The 17974-nt window shown below is 43.3% G+C and overlaps 1 protein-coding gene across 1 annotated transcript in view; it reads right to left on the bottom strand.

The window, feature by feature from the left end:
* LOC139541916 (mitotic spindle assembly checkpoint protein MAD1-like) overlaps positions 1–17974 on the bottom strand; it is a 54907-nt gene that overhangs the window by 26253 nt on the left and 10680 nt on the right. Inside the window, exons 5-7 of the mRNA XM_071346813.1 lie at positions 5863–5987; positions 5662–5743; positions 4206–4336 (exon numbers count right to left, since the gene is read on the bottom strand). Of these exons, the coding sequence (XP_071202914.1) occupies positions 4206–4336; positions 5662–5743; positions 5863–5987 (338 nt within the window). The remainder of the gene's footprint in view (positions 1–4205; positions 4337–5661; positions 5744–5862; positions 5988–17974) is intronic.

Genomic DNA, 17974 nt, shown 5'->3' with positions numbered 1-17974 from the left:
TCCATGTGTTCTTGTAGTGTTACCTGAGGTAAACATTCTCCTCTCTCACCTGTCCTGATCCATGTGTTCTAGTAGTGTTACCTGAGGTAAACATTCTCCTCTCTCACCTGTCCTGATCCATGTGTTCTAGTAGTGTTACCTGAGGTAAACATTCTCCTCGCTCCCACCTGTCCTGATCCATGTGTTCTAGTAGTGTTACCTGAGGTAAACATTCTCCTCTCTCACCTGTCCTGATCCATGTGTTCTAGTAGTGTTACCTGAGGTAAACATTCTCCTCTCTCACCTGTCCTGATCCATGTGTTCTAGTAGTGTTACCTGAGGTAAACATTCTCCTCTCTCACCTGTCCTGCTCCATGTGGTCTAGTAGTGTTACCTGAGGTAAACATTCTCCTCTCTCACCTGTCCTGATCCATGTGTTCTAGTAGTGTTACCTGAGGTAAACATTCTCCTCTCTTACCTGTCCTGATCCATGTGTTCTAGTAGTGTTACCTGAGGTAAACATTCTCCTCTCTCACCTGTCCTGCTCCACGTGTTCTAGTAGTGTTACCTGAGGTAAACATTCTCCTCTCTTACCTGTCCTGCTCCAGGTGTTCTAGTAGTGTTACCTGAGGTAAACATTCTCCTCTCTTACCTGTCCTGCTCCATGTGGTCAAGTAGTGTTACCTGAGGTAAACATTCTCCTCTCTCACCTGTCCTGCTCCATGTGTTCTAGTAGTGTTACCTGAGGTAAACATTCATCTCTCTCACCTGTCCTGCTCCAGGTGTTCTAGTAGTGTTACCTGAGGTAAACATTCTCCTCTCTCACATGTCCTGATCCATGTGTTCTAGTAGTGTTACCTGAGGTAAACATTCTCCTCTCTCACCTGTCCTGATCCATGTGTTCTAGTAGTGTTACCTGAGGTAAACATTCTCCTCTCTCACCTGTCCTGATCCATGTGTTCTAGTAGTGTTACCTGAGGTAAACATTCTCCTCTCTCACCTGTCCTGATCCATGTATTCTAGTAGTGTTACCTGAGGTAAACATTCTCCTCTCTTACCTGTCCTGCTCCACGTGTTCTAGTAGTGTTACCTGAGGTAAACATTCTCCTCTCTCACCTGTCCTGATCCATGTGTTCTAGTAGTGTTACCTGAGGTAAACATTCTCCTCTCTCACCTGTCCTGCTCCAGGTGTTCTAGTAGTGTTACCTGAGGTAAACATTCTCCTCTCTCACCTGTCCTGATCCATGTGTTCTAGTAGTGTTACCTGAGGTAAACATTCTCCTCTCTCACCTGTCCTGATCCATGTGTTCTAGTAGTGTTACCTGAGGTAAACATTCTCCTCTCTCACCTGTCCTGATCCACGTGTTCTAGTAGTGTTACCTGAGGTAAACATTCTCCTCTCTCACCTGTCCTGATCCATGTGTTCTAGTAGTGTTACCTGAGGTAAACATTCTCCTCTCTCACCTGTCCTGATCCATGTGTTCTAGTAGTGTTACCTGAGGTAAACATTATCCTCTCTCACCTGTCCTGATCCATGTGTTCTTGTAGTGTTACCTGAGGTAAACATTCTCCTCTCTTACCTGTCCTGATCCATGTGTTCTAGTAGTGTTACCTGAGGTAAACATTCTCCTCTCTCACCTGTCCTGATCCATGTGTTCTAGTAGTGTTACCTGAGGTAAACATTCTCCTCTCTTACCTGTCCTGATCCATGTGTTCTAGTAGTGTTACCTGAGGTAAACATTCTCCTCTCCCACCTGTCCTGATCCATGTGTTCTAGTAGTGTTACCTGAGGTAAACATTCTCCTCTCCCACCTGTCCTGATCCATGTGTTCTAGTAGTGTTACCTGAGGTAAACATTCTCCTCTCTCACCTGTCCTGATCCATGTGTTCTAGTAGTGTTACCTGAGGTAAACATTATCCTCTCTCACCTGTCCTGATCCATGTGTTCTTGTAGTGTTACCTGAGGTAAACATTCTCCTCTCTCACCTGTCCTGATCCATGTGTTCTAGTAGTGTTACCTGAGGTAAACATTCTCCTCTCTCACCTGTCCTGATCCATGTGTTCTAGTAGTGTTACCTGAGGTAAACATTCTCCTCGCTCCCACCTGTCCTGATCCATGTGTTCTAGTAGTGTTACCTGAGGTAAACATTCTCCTCTCCCACCTGTCCTGATCCATGTGTTCTTGTAGTGTTACCTGAGGTAAACATTCTCCTCTCTTACCTGTCCTGATCCATGTGTTCTAGTAGTGTTACCTGAGGTAAACATTCTCCTCTCTCACCTGTCCTGATCCATGTGTTCTAGTAGTGTTACCTGAGGTAAACATTCTCCTCTCTCACCTGTCCTGATCCATGTGTTCTAGTAGTGTTACCTGAGGTAAACATTCTCCTCTCTCACCTGTCCTGATCCATGTGTTCTAGTAGTGTTACCTGAGGTAAACATTCTCCTCTCTCACCTGTCCTGATCCATGTATTCTAGTAGTGTTACCTGAGGTAAACATTCTCCTCTCTTACCTGTCCTGCTCCACGTGTTCTAGTAGTGTTACCTGAGGTAAACATTCTCCTCTCTCACCTGTCCTGATCCATGTGTTCTAGTAGTGTTACCTGAGGTAAACATTCTCCTCTCTCACCTGTCCTGCTCCAGGTGTTCTAGTAGTGTTACCTGAGGTAAACATTCTCCTCTCTCACCTGTCCTGATCCATGTGTTCTAGTAGTGTTACCTGAGGTAAACATTCTCCTCTCTCACCTGTCCTGATCCATGTGTTCTAGTAGTGTTACCTGAGGTAAACATTCTCCTCTCTCACCTGTCCTGATCCACGTGTTCTAGTAGTGTTACCTGAGGTAAACATTCTCCTCTCTCACCTGTCCTGATCCATGTGTTCTAGTAGTGTTACCTGAGGTAAACATTCTCCTCTCTCACCTGTCCTGATCCATGTGTTCTAGTAGTGTTACCTGAGGTAAACATTATCCTCTCTCACCTGTCCTGATCCATGTGTTCTTGTAGTGTTACCTGAGGTAAACATTCTCCTCTCTTACCTGTCCTGATCCATGTGTTCTAGTAGTGTTACCTGAGGTAAACATTCTCCTCTCTCACCTGTCCTGATCCATGTGTTCTAGTAGTGTTACCTGAGGTAAACATTCTCCTCTCTTACCTGTCCTGATCCATGTGTTCTAGTAGTGTTACCTGAGGTAAACATTCTCCTCTCCCACCTGTCCTGATCCATGTGTTCTAGTAGTGTTACCTGAGGTAAACATTCTCCTCTCTCACCTGTCCTGCTCCATGTGTTCTAGTAGTGTTACCTGAGGTAAACATTCTCCTCTCTCACCTGTCCTGCTCCATGTGTTCTAGTAGTGTTACCTGAGGTAAACATTCTCCTCTCTCACCTGTCCTGATCCATGTGTTCTAGTAGTGTTACCTGAGGTAAACATTCTCCTCTCTTACCTGTCCTGATCCATGTGTTCTAGTAGTGTTACCTGAGGTAAACATTCTCCTCTCTCACCTGTCCTGATCTATGTATTCTAGTAGTGTTACCTGAGGTAAACATTCTCCTCTCTTACCTGTCCTGATCCATGTGTTCTAGTAGTGTTACCTGAGGTAAACATTCTCCTCGCTCCCACCTGTCCTGATCCATGTGTTCTAGTAGTGTTACCTGAGGTAAACATTATCCTCTCTCACCTGTCCTGATCCATGTGTTCTAGTAGTGTTACCTGAGGTAAACATTCTCCTCTCTCACCTGTCCTGATCCATGTGTTCTAGTAGTGTTACCTGAGGTAAACATTCTCCACTCTCACCTGTCCTGATCCATGTGTTCTAGTAGTGTTACCTGAAGTAAACATTCTCCTCTCTCACCTGTCCTGATCCATGTGTTCTAGTAGTGTTACCTGAGGTAAACATTCTCCACTCTCACCTGTCCTGATCCATGTGTTCTAGTAGTGTTACCTGAGGTAAACATTCTCCTCTCCCACCTGTCCTGATCCATGTGTTCTAGTAGTGTTACCTGAGGTAAACATTCTCCTCTCTTACCTGTCCTGATCCATGTGTTCTAGTAGTGTTACCTGAGGTAAACATTCTCCTCTCTTATCTGTCCTGATCCAGGTGTTCTAGTAGTGTTACCTGAGGTAAACATTCTCCTCTCCCACCTGTCCTGATCCATGTGTTCTAGTAGTGTTACCTGAGGTAAACATTCTCCTCTCTCACCTGTCCTGATCCATGTGTTCTAGTAGTGTTACCTGAGGTAAACGTTCTCCTCTCGTAGCTGTCGGAGCTCCTTGTCCATATCCGGGACCCTAGCGACCTCTGACCTCATGTTCTTCACTATGACAACATCCTGTTCCTGCAGAGCCAACTTCCTCTCCAACTCCTGGGGGGGAAGAGAGGAGAAACACACACCTTTGAGTTGTATTCTCAGGCTCATGAAAGAGGGACTTAATGACCATCTGAAAGGTGAACATCATGTGGAGTTTGAGTTTGTGTGTTAGACTGAAGAGTTAATAGCATCTCTTCATTTGAAGGCAGGTCATTTAAACCCAGTGAAAATAAATGGTGATTACATTGAGAGTTTATAAAGCCTACAGAGGACAGAGGTTAAACCCAGTAGTAAATAGTGATTACATTGAGAGTTAATAAAGCCTACAGAGGACAGAGGTTAAACCCAGTAGTAAATAGTGATTACATTGAGAGTTTATAAAGCCTACAGAGGACAGAGGCATCTCACTGGCTGCTTTGGAGAGAAGACACATGGATGCCAAAATAAGCAGAAGCAAAATAAAATGGCCTGCATTTGCTCTGTTCAACAGCTCAAAACCTCTACAGGCAAATAAAGCACCACAGAATAGACAGATTGATACTTCAGTCCTTTTCCTAACCTAGCTCCCCAACTCTAGTCCCAATCTCAACCCCAGTCCTAATCCTAGCTCCCCAACTCTAGTCCCAATCTCAACCCCAGTCCTAATCCTAACCTAGCTCCCCAACTCTAGTCCCAATCTCAACCCCAGTCCTAATCCTAACCTAGCTCCCCAACTCTAGTCCCAATCTCAACCCAAGTCCTAATCCTAACCTAGCTCCCCAACTCTAGTCCCAATCTCAACCCCAGTCCTAATCCTAGCTCCCCAACTCTAGTCCCAATCTCAACCCCAGTCCTAATCCTAGCTCCCCAACTCTAGTCCCAATCTCAACCCCAGTCCTAATCCTAGCTCCCCAACTCTGTTCCCAATCTCAACCCCAGTCCTAATCCTAACCTAGCTCCCCAACTCTGTTCCCAATCTCAACCCCAGTCCTAATCCTAACCTAGCTCCCCAACTCTGTTCCCAATCTCAACCCCAGTCCTAATCCTAGCTCCCCAACTCTGTTCCCAATCTCAACCCCAGTCCTAATCCTAACCTAGCTCCCCAACTCTGTTCCCAATCTCAACCCCAGTCCTAACCCTAACCTAGCTCCCCAACTCTGTTCCCAATCTCAACCCCAGTCCTAATCCTAACCTAGCTCCCCAACTCTGTTCCCAATCTCAACCCCAATTCTAATTTGAATTCAGGTACAATCAGTCTCAATCTTCATTCATCAGTCAACCCTAATCCTAACCTCCTAGTTTTCTAAACCTAGTCCCAACCTGAACTGTATTAATACCAATCTTAATCTAGACATCATTCAGTTTAGTCCAACTTTCAACAACAATAATCTTAGCCTCACCTTAATCTTGAGTTCGTGGTCGGAGCAGGTGGACGATGCTGACTGGAGGGCCTGGCACCGCTGAGACACTTCCTGGTACTTCCTGTAAAGAGGACCAGTCAGGGAGGGGGGGGAGGAAATCCAGCCAGGACCAATCAGAGGGAAGGGAAACCAGGAAATACCAATCAGAAGAAAGGATATCCAGGAAGGAGTGTGTGTTACCTGTGTTGTAGCTCCACTTGTTCCTGTAGTCCCTGGTTCTCCAGTGTCTGGTTAGAGATGGTGTTGTCCCGAGTCTGGGCCTGCTGCTTCAGGTCACGGATCTCATCCTTTAAACCACTCACCGTCTACAGGGAACAAATAACACTCACCGTCTACAGGGACGAATAACACTCACCGTCTACAGGGACGAATAACACTCACCGTCTACAGGGACAAATAACACTCACCGTCTACAGGGACAAATAACACTCACCGTCTACAGGGACAAATAACACTCACCGTCTACAGGGACGAATAACACTCACCGTCTACAGGGACGAATAACACTCACCGTCTACAGGGACGAATAACACTCACCGTCTACAGGGAACAAATAACACTCACCGTCTACAGGGACAAATAACACTCACCGTCTACAGGGACGAATAACACTCACCGTCTACAGGGAACAAATAACACTCACCGTCTACAGGGACAAATAACACTCACCGTCTACAGGGACAAATAACACTCACCGTCTACAGGGACAAATAACACTCACCGTCTACAGGGACAAATAACACTCACCGTCTACAGGGACAAATAACACTCACCGTCTACAGGGAACAAATAACACTCACCGTCTACAGGGAACAAATAACACTCACCGTCTACAGGGACGAATAACACTCACCGTCTACAGGGACAAATAACACTCACCGTCTACAGGGACAAATAACACTCACCGTCCACAGGGACAAATGACACATACCGTCCACAGGGACAAATAACACATACCGTCTACAGGGACAAATAACACATACCGTCTACAGGGACGAATAACACTCACCGTCCACAGGGACAAATGACACATACCGTCCACAGGGACAAATAACACATACCGTCTACAGGGACAAATAACACATACCGTCTACAGGGACGAATAACACTCACCGTCCACAGGGACAAATGACACATACCGTCCACAGGGACAAATAACACTCACCGTCCACAGGGACAAATAACACTCACCGTCTACAGGGACAAATAACACATACCGTCTACAGGGACGAATAACACTCACGTCCACAGGGACAAATGACACATACCGTCCACAGGGACAAATAACACATACCGTCCACAGGGACAAATAACACTCACCGTCTACAGGGACAAATAACACATACCGTTTACAGGGACAAATAACACATACCGTTTACAGGGACAAATAACACATACCGTTTACAGGGACAAATAACACATACCGTTTACAGGGACAAATAACACATACCGTTTACAGGGACAAATAACACATACCGTCCACAGGGACAAATAACACATACCGTCCACAGGGACAAATGACACATACCGTCCACAGGGACAAATGACACATACCGTCCACAGGGACAAATAACACATACCGTCCACAGGGAACAAATAACACTCACCGTCTACAGGGACAAATAACACATACCGTCCACAGGGACAAATAACACTCACCGTCTACAGGGACGAATAACACTCACCGTCTACAGGGACGAATAACACATACCGTTTACAGGGACAAATAACACATACCGTTTACAGGGACAAATAACACATACCGTTTACAGGGACAAATAACACATACCGTCCACAGGGACAAATGACACATACCGTCCACAGGGACAAATGACACATACCGTCCACAGGGACAAATGACACATACCGTCCACAGGGACAAATGACACATACCGTCCACAGGGACAAATAACACATACCGTCCACAGGGACAAATAACACTCACCGTCTACAGGGACAAATAACACATACCGTTTACAGGGACAAATAACACATACCGTTTACAGGGACAAATAACACATACCGTTTACAGGGACAAATAACACATACCGTCCACAGGGACAAATAACACATACCGTCCACAGGGACAAATGACACATACCGTCCACAGGGACAAATAACACTCACCGTCTACAGGGACAAATAACACTCACCGTCCACAGGGACAAATAACACTCACCGTCTACAGGGACAAATAACACTCACCGTCTACAGGGACAAATAACACTCACCGTCTACAGGGACAAATAACACTCACCGTCTACAGGGACAAATAACACTCACCGTCTACAGGGACAAATAACACATACCGTCTACAGGGACAAATAACACTCACCGTCTACAGGGAACAAATAACACTCACCGTCTACAGGGACAAATAACACATACCGTCTACAGGGACAAATAACACATACCGTCTACAGGGACAAATAACACTCACCGTCCACAGGGACAAATAACACTCACCGTCTACAGGGACAAATAACACATACCGTTTACAGGGACAAATAACACTCACCGTCCACAGGGACGAATAACACTCACCGTCTACAGGGACGAATAACACTCACCGTCTACAGGGACGAATAACACTCACCGTCCACAGGGACAAATAACACTCACCGTCCACAGGGACAAATAACACTCACCGTCTACAGGGACAAATAACACTCACCGTCTACAGGGACAAATAACACTCACCGTCCACAGGGACGAATAACACTCACCGTCCACAGGGACGAATAACACTCACCGTCCACAGGGACGAATAACACTCACCGTCTACAGGGAACAAATAACACTCACCGTCTACAGGGAACAAATAACACTCACCGTCTACAGGGACGAATAACACACACCGTCTACAGCAGGGGTGTCAAAGTCAAATGGACGGAGGGCCAAATAAAAAATTTAGCTACAAGCCGAGGGCCGGACTGTTCGAATGTTCATTGAAAATTTTTTAAATGACGCATATAGTCTAGTGAACCTAATTGAACCTACTGAAAACCTAACAAATATATTCCAATATGATCAGATAAATAAAGCAATATTTTCTTATGGCTCTGTCAGTAATCTTTAATTTTCAACAGACACAAAAGACAAATTTCCTTTATATAAAAATCCCCATAACATGAACATTAAATGAAAGAAACCGGTATTCAAGGCACCATCAGTAGCCTATATTTTCTATTTTAGCAAAAGTGGGCTAAATTTACTTCAAAGAAAAAAACAATAATAGCAATTTTCTATCATCCACTCAACTGAAATATTTTTAAAATATAATTGGATTGAAATACAATAAAATAAAGTGCAAAAATCTATTAATCAAAAACAACACTTTGTTTAAGGAGAAGTAACATGCAGTGAAAACAAATATTAAACTTTAACTTTTAAACTTGAACTGAGTAAAAACTCTAAATATGTGATTGCACAGTAATGTTCACTTGTTTGAGGTTGAGGGTGATACTTGGTGGTGTCCCATCTTTTCCACAAGTTCATCAATGTTCGGGGTAAGGCTCTGAGCTGAGGAAATCCTCAGAATTGAGTGGAGGTGTTCAGCAGTAAGTCGACTTCTGTGTGATGTTTTGTTCAGGTTCATCAAAGAAAACAGTTGTTCACACAGGTATGTGCTGCCAAACATAGACAACGTTTGAGCAGCCTGGATGCGCAGCTGGGGCATTGTGTCGGGGAGGAAACGGGCGAACTCCGCAGCACCCACTGCCGCATATTTTGCCCTCAGTGCATCATTGCATTGGAGGTCAATCAACTCCATTTGGAGGTTTGGTGGTGAGCTTTCCACGTCAACAGCAAATGGGTTACCGAGCAGTTCCAACCTGCTTTTTTGTGCTTCAAAGTCAGCAAATCGGCGTCGAAAGTCAGCGGCAAGCATACCTATTTTATCAGCCAACTGTGCGCTCGGGAACGCACTGGTAGAGAGCTTCTCTTTCATGGTCTGGCAGCTGGGAAAGTGGCTCAAATTTTCTTTCCGCATCTGCGTCTCCCACAGAGTCAGTTTGGTTTTAAATGCCTTCACTGTACTGTACATATCAGAGATGACATGATCCCGACCCTGCAGCTGCAAGTTCATTGCATTCAGATGACTCGTAATGTCACACAGAAAAGCCATTTCACACAGAAACATTTCGTCTCGGAGTTGTGTTGTGTCTTTCCCTTTGCTGTCCAAGAACAGACAAATCTCCTCACGAAGCTCGAAACATCTTTGAAGCACCTTTCCCTGGCTTAGCCATCGCACCTCTGTGTGATAAGGCAAATCACCATGCTCCGTTTCTAACTCCGTCAGAAATGCCTTGAACTGGCGGTGATTCAAACCTTTGGCTCTGATAAAGTTAACTGTGCGCGTGATGATGCTCATTACATGCTCCATTTTCAAGGCTTTACCGCACAACGCTTCCTGGTGTATGATACAATGATAAGCTGTCAGCTCACCTGTCGCGTTTTCCTCTTGCATCTTTTCCCGTATCTTCGCCACCAGTCCGCTCCTGTGTCCACACATCGCAGGTGCTCCGTCGGTTGTCAAACCCACGAGTTTTTCCCAAGGCAGCTCCATCTCATTTACACAGCAGCCTACTGCTCGGTGCGTCACCGTTGCATTGTGGGAAATGTAGTATTGGTGCGTGTAAAAGATCTGCGGGCTGCCGGCTTGCTGCGGTCTGCGGGCCGGTTCTAATAATAAATCAAGATCATCCCAGGGGCCGTAAAAAACCTTCTCGCGGGCCGGATGTGGCCCGCGGGCCTTGACTCTGACATATATGGTCTACAGGGACGAATAACACATACTGTAGCCATCAGCTGTGTGTGGCACTACCTCTGCCTCCTACGGGGACGCGGGCTGGGATTTAAAATATATATAATAATACATAAATAAATATATAGGACAAATAATGAGTTGCTCCACAGAAAAGCAGCAATTTGACGATGTGAGTGGAGACTAGAGGTCGACTGGTTAATTAGCGCCGGTTAATTAGGGCCTATTTCAGGTTTTCATAACAAATCGGTAATCGGGAATTTTTGGACGCCGATTATGGCCATTACATTGCACTCCACGAGGAGACTGCGTGGCAGGCTGACTACCTGTTATGCGAGTGCAGCAAGGAGCCAAGGTAAGGTGCAAGCTAGCATTAAACTTACCTTATAAAAAACAATCACTAGTTAACTACACATGGTTGATGATATTACTAGGTTAACTAGCGTGTCCTGCGTTGCATATAATCAATGCTGTGCCTGTTAATTTATCATCGAATCACAGCCTACCGCGCCAAACGGGGGATGATTTAACAAAAGCCCATTCGCAAAAAAAAAGCACAATCGTTGCAAGAATGTACCTAACCATAAACATCAATGCCTTTCTTAAAATCAATACACAGAAGTATATATTTTTTAAACCTGCATATTTAGTTAAAAGCAATTCATGTTAGCAGGCAATATTAACTAGGGAAATTGTGTCACTTCTCTTGCGCTCATTGTATGCAGAGTTATGCTATATGCAACAGTTTGGGCCGTCTGGCTCGTTGCAAACTAATTTGCCAGAATTAGTTCCGTATTTCACTGAAAGAATAAACATTTTGTTTTCTAAATGATAGTTTACGGATTTGACCATATTAATGACCAAAGGCTCGTATTTCGGTGTTTATTATATTATAATTAAGTCTATGATTTGATAGAGCAGTCTGACTGAGCGATGGTAGGCACCAGCAGGCTCGCAAACATTCATTCAAACTTTACTGCGTTTGCCAGCAGCTCTTAGCACAGCGCTGTTTATGACTTCAAGCCTATCAACTCCTGAGATTAGACTGGCAATACTATAGTGCCTATAAAAACATCCAATAGTCAAAGGTATAATGAAATACAAATGGTATAGAGAGAAATAGTCAACACGTCATAATTCCTATAATAACTACAACCTAAAACTTCTTAACTGGGAAAATTGAAGAACTGGGAATACTGAACCACCAGTTTTCATATGTTCTCATGTTCTGAGCAAGGAACTTAAACGTTAGCTTTTTTACATGGCACATATTGTACCTGGTTAGAGGAGTGATGTTATAATCTGAACTCTGTTACAGGTGTACCTGGTTAGAGGTGTGATGTTATGGTATAATCTGAACTCTGTTACAGGTGTACCTGGTTAGAGGTGTGATGTTATGGTATAATCTGAACTCTGTTACAGGTGTACCTGGTTAGAGGAGTGATGTTATGGTATAATCTGAACTCTGTTACAGGTGTACCTGGTTAGAGGAGTGATGTTATGGTATAATCTGAACTCTGTTACAGGTGTACCTGGTTAGAGGAGTGATGTTATGGTATAATCTGAACTCTGTTACAGGTGTACCTGGTTAGAGGAGTGATGTTATGGTATAATCTGAACTCTGTTACAGGTGTACCTGGTTAGAGGAGTGATGTTATGGTATAATCTGAACTCTGTTACAGGTGTACCTGGTTAGAGGAGTGATGTTACGGTATAATCTGAACTCTGTTACAGGTGTACCTGGTTAGAGGAGTGATGTTACGGTATAATCTGAACTCTGTTACAGGTGTACCTGGTTAGAGGAGTGATGTTACGGTATAATCTGAACTCTGTTACAGGTGTACCTGGTTAGAGGAGTGATGTTACGGTATAATCTGAACTCTGTTACAGGTGTACCTGGTTAGAGGAGTGATGTTATGGTATAATCTGAACTCTGTTACAGGTGTACCTGGTTAGAGGAGTGATGTTATGGTATAATCTGAACTCTGTTACAGGTGTACCTGGTTAGAGGAGTGATGTTATGGTATAATCTGAACTCTGTTACAGGTGTACCTGGTTAGAGGAGTGATGTTACGGTATAATCTGAACTCTGTTACAGGTGTACCTGGTTAGAGGAGTGATGTTACGGTATAATCTGAACTCTGTTACAGGTGTACCTGGTTAGAGGAGTGATGTTATGGTATAATCTGAACTCTGTTACAGGTGTACCTGGTTAGAGGAGTGATGTTACGGTATAATCTGAACTCTGTTACAGGTGTACCTGGTTAGAGGAGTGATGTTACGGTATAATCTGAACTCTGTTACAGGTGTACCTGGTTAGAGGAGTGATGTTATAATCTGAACTCTGTTACAGGTGCACCTGGTTAGAGGAGTGATGTTATAATCTGAACTCTGTTACAGGTGCACCTGGTTAGAGGAGTGATGTTATAATCTGAACTCTGTTACAGGTGTACCTGGTTAGAGGTGTGATGTTATGGTATAATCTGAACTCTGTTACAGGTGTACCTGGTTAGAGGTGTGATGTTATGGTATAATCTGAACTCTGTTACAGGTGTACCTGGTTAGAGGAGTGATGTTATGGTATAATCTGAACTCTGTTACAGGTGTACCTGGTTAGAGGAGTGATGTTATGGTATAATCTGAACTCTGTTACAGGTGTACCTGGTTAGAGGAGTGATGTTATGGTATAATCTGAACTCTGTTACAGGTGTACCTGGTTAGAGGAGTGATGTTATGGTATAATCTGAACTCTGTTACAGGTGTACCTGGTTAGAGGAGTGATGTTATGGTATAATCTGAACTCTGTTACAGGTGTACCTGGTTAGAGGAGTGATGTTACGGTATAATCTGAACTCTGTTACAGGTGTACCTGGTTAGAGGAGTGATGTTACGGTATAATCTGAACTCTGTTACAGGTGTACCTGGTTAGAGGAGTGATGTTACGGTATAATCTGAACTCTGTTACAGGTGTACCTGGTTAGAGGAGTGATGTTACGGTATAATCTGAACTCTGTTACAGGTGTACCTGGTTAGAGGAGTGATGTTATGGTATAATCTGAACTCTGTTACAGGTGTACCTGGTTAGAGGAGTGATGTTATGGTATAATCTGAACTCTGTTACAGGTGTACCTGGTTAGAGGAGTGATGTTATGGTATAATCTGAACTCTGTTACAGGTGTACCTGGTTAGAGGAGTGATGTTACGGTATAATCTGAACTCTGTTACAGGTGTACCTGGTTAGAGGAGTGATGTTACGGTATAATCTGAACTCTGTTACAGGTGTACCTGGTTAGAGGAGTGATGTTATGGTATAATCTGAACTCTGTTACAGGTGTACCTGGTTAGAGGAGTGATGTTACGGTATAATCTGAACTCTGTTACAGGTGTACCTGGTTAGAGGAGTGATGTTACGGTATAATCTGAACTCTGTTACAGGTGTACCTGGTTAGAGGAGTGATGTTATAATCTGAACTCTGTTACAGGTGCACCTGGTTAGAGGAGTGATGTTATAATCTGAACTCTGTTACAGGTGCACCTGGTTAGAGGAGTGATGTTATAATCTGAACTCTGTTACAGGTGTACCTGGTTAGAGGAGTGATGTTATAGTATAATCTGAACTCTGTTACAGGTGTACCTGGTTAGAGGAGTGATGTTATGGTATAATCTGAACTCTGTTACAGGTGTACCTGGTTAGAGGAGTGATGTTATGTTATAATCTGAACTCTGTTACAGGTGCACCTGGTTAGAGGAGTGATGTTATGGTATAATCTGAACTCTGTTACAGGTGTACCTGGTTAGAGGAGTGATGGTATAATCTGAACTCTGTTACAGGTGTACCTGGTTAGAGGAGTGATGGTATGGTATAATCTGAACTCTGTTACAGGTGTACCTGGTTAGAGGAGTGATGTTATAATCTGAACTCTGTTACAGGTGTACCTGGTTAGAGGTGTGATGTTATGTTATAATCTGAACTCTTTTACAGGTGTACCTGGTTAGAGGAGTGATGGTATAATCTGAACTCTGTTACAGGTGTACCTGGTTAGAGGAGTGATGTTATAATCTGAACTCTGTTACAGGTGTACCTGGTTAGAGGAGTGATGTTATGGTATAATCTGAACTCTGTTACAGGTGTACCTGGTTAGAGGAGTGATGTTATGGTATAATCTGAACTCTGTTACAGGTGTACCTGGTTAGAGGAGTGATGTTATGGTATAATCTGAACTCTGTTACAGGTGTACCTGGTTAGAGGAGTGATGTTATAATCTGAACTCTGTTACAGGTGTACCTGGTTAGAGGTGTGATGTTATGGTATAATCTGAACTCTGTTACAGGTGTACCTGGTTAGGGGAGTGATGTTATAATCTGAACTCTGTTACAGGTGTACCTGGTTAGAGGAGTGATGTTATGGTATAATCTGAACTCTGTTACAGGTGTACCTGGTTAGAGGAGTGATGTTATAATCTGAACTCTGTTACAGGTGTACCTGGTTAGAGGAGTGATGTTATGGTATAATCTGAACTCTGTTACAGGTGTACCTGGTTAGAGGAGTGATGTTATAATCTGAACTCTGTTACAGGTGTACCTGGTTAGAGGAGTGATGTTATAGTATAATCTGAACTCTGTTACAGGTGTACCTGGTTAGAGGTGTGATGTTATGGTATAATCTGAACTCTGTTACAGGTGTACCTGGTTAGAGGAGTGATGTTATGTTATAATCTGAACTCTGTTACAGGTGTACCTGGTTAGAGGAGTGATGTTATGGTATAATCTGAACTCTGTTACAGGTGTACCTGGTTAGAGGAGTGATGGTATAATCTGAACTCTGTTACAGGTGTACCTGGTTAGAGGAGTGATGGTATGGTATAATCTGAACTCTGTTACAGGTGTACCTGGTTAGAGGAGTGATGTTATAATCTGAACTCTGTTACAGGTGTACCTGGTTAGAGGAGTGATGTTATAATCTGAACTCTGTTACAGGTGTACCTGGTTAGAGGAGTGATGGTATAATCTGAACTCTGTTACAGGTGTACCTGGTTAGAGGAGTGATGTTATAATCTGAACTCTGTTACAGGTGTACCTGGTTAGAGGAGTGATGTTATGGTATAATCTGAACTCTGTTACAGGTGTACCTGGTTAGAGGAGTGATGTTATGGTATAATCTGAACTCTGTTACAGGTGCACCTGTTTAGAGGAGTGATGTTATAATCTGAACTCTGTTACAGGTGTACCTGGTTAGAGGAGTGATGTTATAATCTGAACTCTGTTACAGGTGTACCTGGTTAGAGGAGTGATGTTATAATCTGAACTCTGTTACAGGTGTACCTGGTTAGAGGAGTGATGTTATGGTATAATCTGAACTCTGTTACAGGTGTACCTGGTTAGAGGAGTGATGTTATGGTATAATCTGAACTCTGTTACAGGTGTACCTGGTTAGAGGAGTGATGGTATGGTATAATCTGAACTCTGTTACAGGTGCACCTGTTTAGAGGAGTGATGTTATAATCTGAACTATGTTACAGGTGTACCTGGTTAGAGGTGTGATGTTATGGTATAATGTGAACTCTGTTACAGGTGTACCTGGTTAGAGGAGTGATGTTATGGTATAATCTGAACTCTGTTACAGGTGTACCTGGTTAGAGGAGTGATGTTATGGTATAATCTGAACTCTGTTACAGGTGTACCTGGTTAGAGGAGTGATGTTATAATCTGAACTCTGTTACAGGTGTACCTGGTTAGAGGAGTGATGGTATAATCTGAACTCTGTTACAGGTGTACCTGGTTAGAGGTGTGATGTTATGTTATAATCTGAACTCTGTTACAGGTGTACCTGGTTAGAGGAGTGATGTTATGGTATAATCTGAACTCTGTTACAGGAGTACCTGGTTAGAGGAGTGATGTTATAATCTGAACTCTGTTACAGGTGTACCTGGTTAGAGGAGTGATGTTATGGTATAATCTGAACTCTGTTACAGGTGTACCTGGTTAGAGGAGTGATGTTATGGTATAATCTGAACTCTGTTACAGGTGTACCTGGTTAGAGGAGTGATGTTATAATCTGAACTCTGTTACAGGTGCACCTGGTTAGGGGTGTGATGTTATAATCTGAACTCTGTTACAGGTGTACCTGGTTAGAGGAGTGATGTTATGGTATAATCTGAACTCTGTTACAGGTGTACCTGGTTAGAGGAGCGATGTTATAATCTGAACTCTGTTACAGGTGTACCTGGTTAGAGGAGTGATGTTATGGTATAATCTGAACTCTGTTACAGGTGTACCTGGTTAGAGGAGTGATGGTATGGTATAATCTGAACTCTGTTACAGGTCCACCTGTTTAGAGGAGTGATGTTATAATCTGAACTATGTTACAGGTGTACCTGGTTAGAGGTGTGATGTTATGGTATAATGTGAACTCTGTTACAGGTGTACCTGGTTAGAGGAGTGATGTTATGTTATAATCTGAACTCTGTTACAGGTGTACCTGGTTAGAGGAGTGATGTTATAGTATAATCTGAACTCTGTTACAGGTGTACCTGGTTAGAGGTGTGATGTTATGGTATAATCTGAACTCTGTTACAGGTGTACCTGGTTAGAGGAGTGATGTTATGGTATAATCTGAACTCTGTTACAGGTGTACCTGGTTAGAGGAGTGATGTTATGTTATAATCTGAACTCTGTTACAGGTGTACCTGGTTAGAGGAGTGATGTTATGGTATAATCTGAACTCTGTTACAGGTGTACCTGGTTAGAGGAGTGATGGTATAATCTGAACTCTGTTACAGGTGTACCTGGTTAGAGGAGTGATGGTATAATCTGAACTCTGTTACAGGTGTACCTGGTTAGAGGAGTGATGTTATAATCTGAACTCTGTTACAGGTGTACCTGGTTAGAGGAGTGATGTTATAATCTGAACTCTGTTACAGGTGTACCTGGTTAGAGGAGTGATGGTATAATCTGAACTCTGTTACAGGTGTACCTGGTTAGAGGAGTGATGTTATAATCTGAACTCTGTTACAGGTGTACCTGGTTAGAGGAGTGATGTTATGGTATAATCTGAACTCTGTTACAGGTGTACCTGGTTAGAGGAGTGATGTTATGGTATAATCTGAACTCTGTTACAGGTGCACCTGTTTAGAGGAGTGATGTTATAATCTGAACTCTGTTACAGGTGTACCTGGTTAGAGGAGTGATGTTATAATCTGAACTCTGTTACAGGTGTACCTGGTTAGAGGAGTGATGTTATGGTATAATCTGAACTCTGTTACAGGTGTACCTGGTTAGAGGAGTGATGGTATGGTATAATCTGAACTCTGTTACAGGTGCACCTGTTTAGAGGAGTGATGTTATAATCTGAACTATGTTACAGGTGTACCTGGTTAGAGGTGTGATGTTATGGTATAATGTGAACTCTGTTACAGGTGTACCTGGTTAGAGGAGTGATGTTATGGTATAATCTGAACTCTGTTACAGGTGTACCTGGTTAGAGGAGTGATGTTATGGTATAATCTGAACTCTGTTACAGGTGTACCT

This window comes from Salvelinus alpinus, chromosome 2, assembly GCF_045679555.1.
Source record: "Salvelinus alpinus chromosome 2, SLU_Salpinus.1, whole genome shotgun sequence".
In the NCBI taxonomy this organism is placed as follows: domain Eukaryota; kingdom Metazoa; phylum Chordata; class Actinopteri; order Salmoniformes; family Salmonidae; genus Salvelinus; species Salvelinus alpinus.
This window is presented reverse-complemented; position numbering and strand designations above follow the sequence as displayed.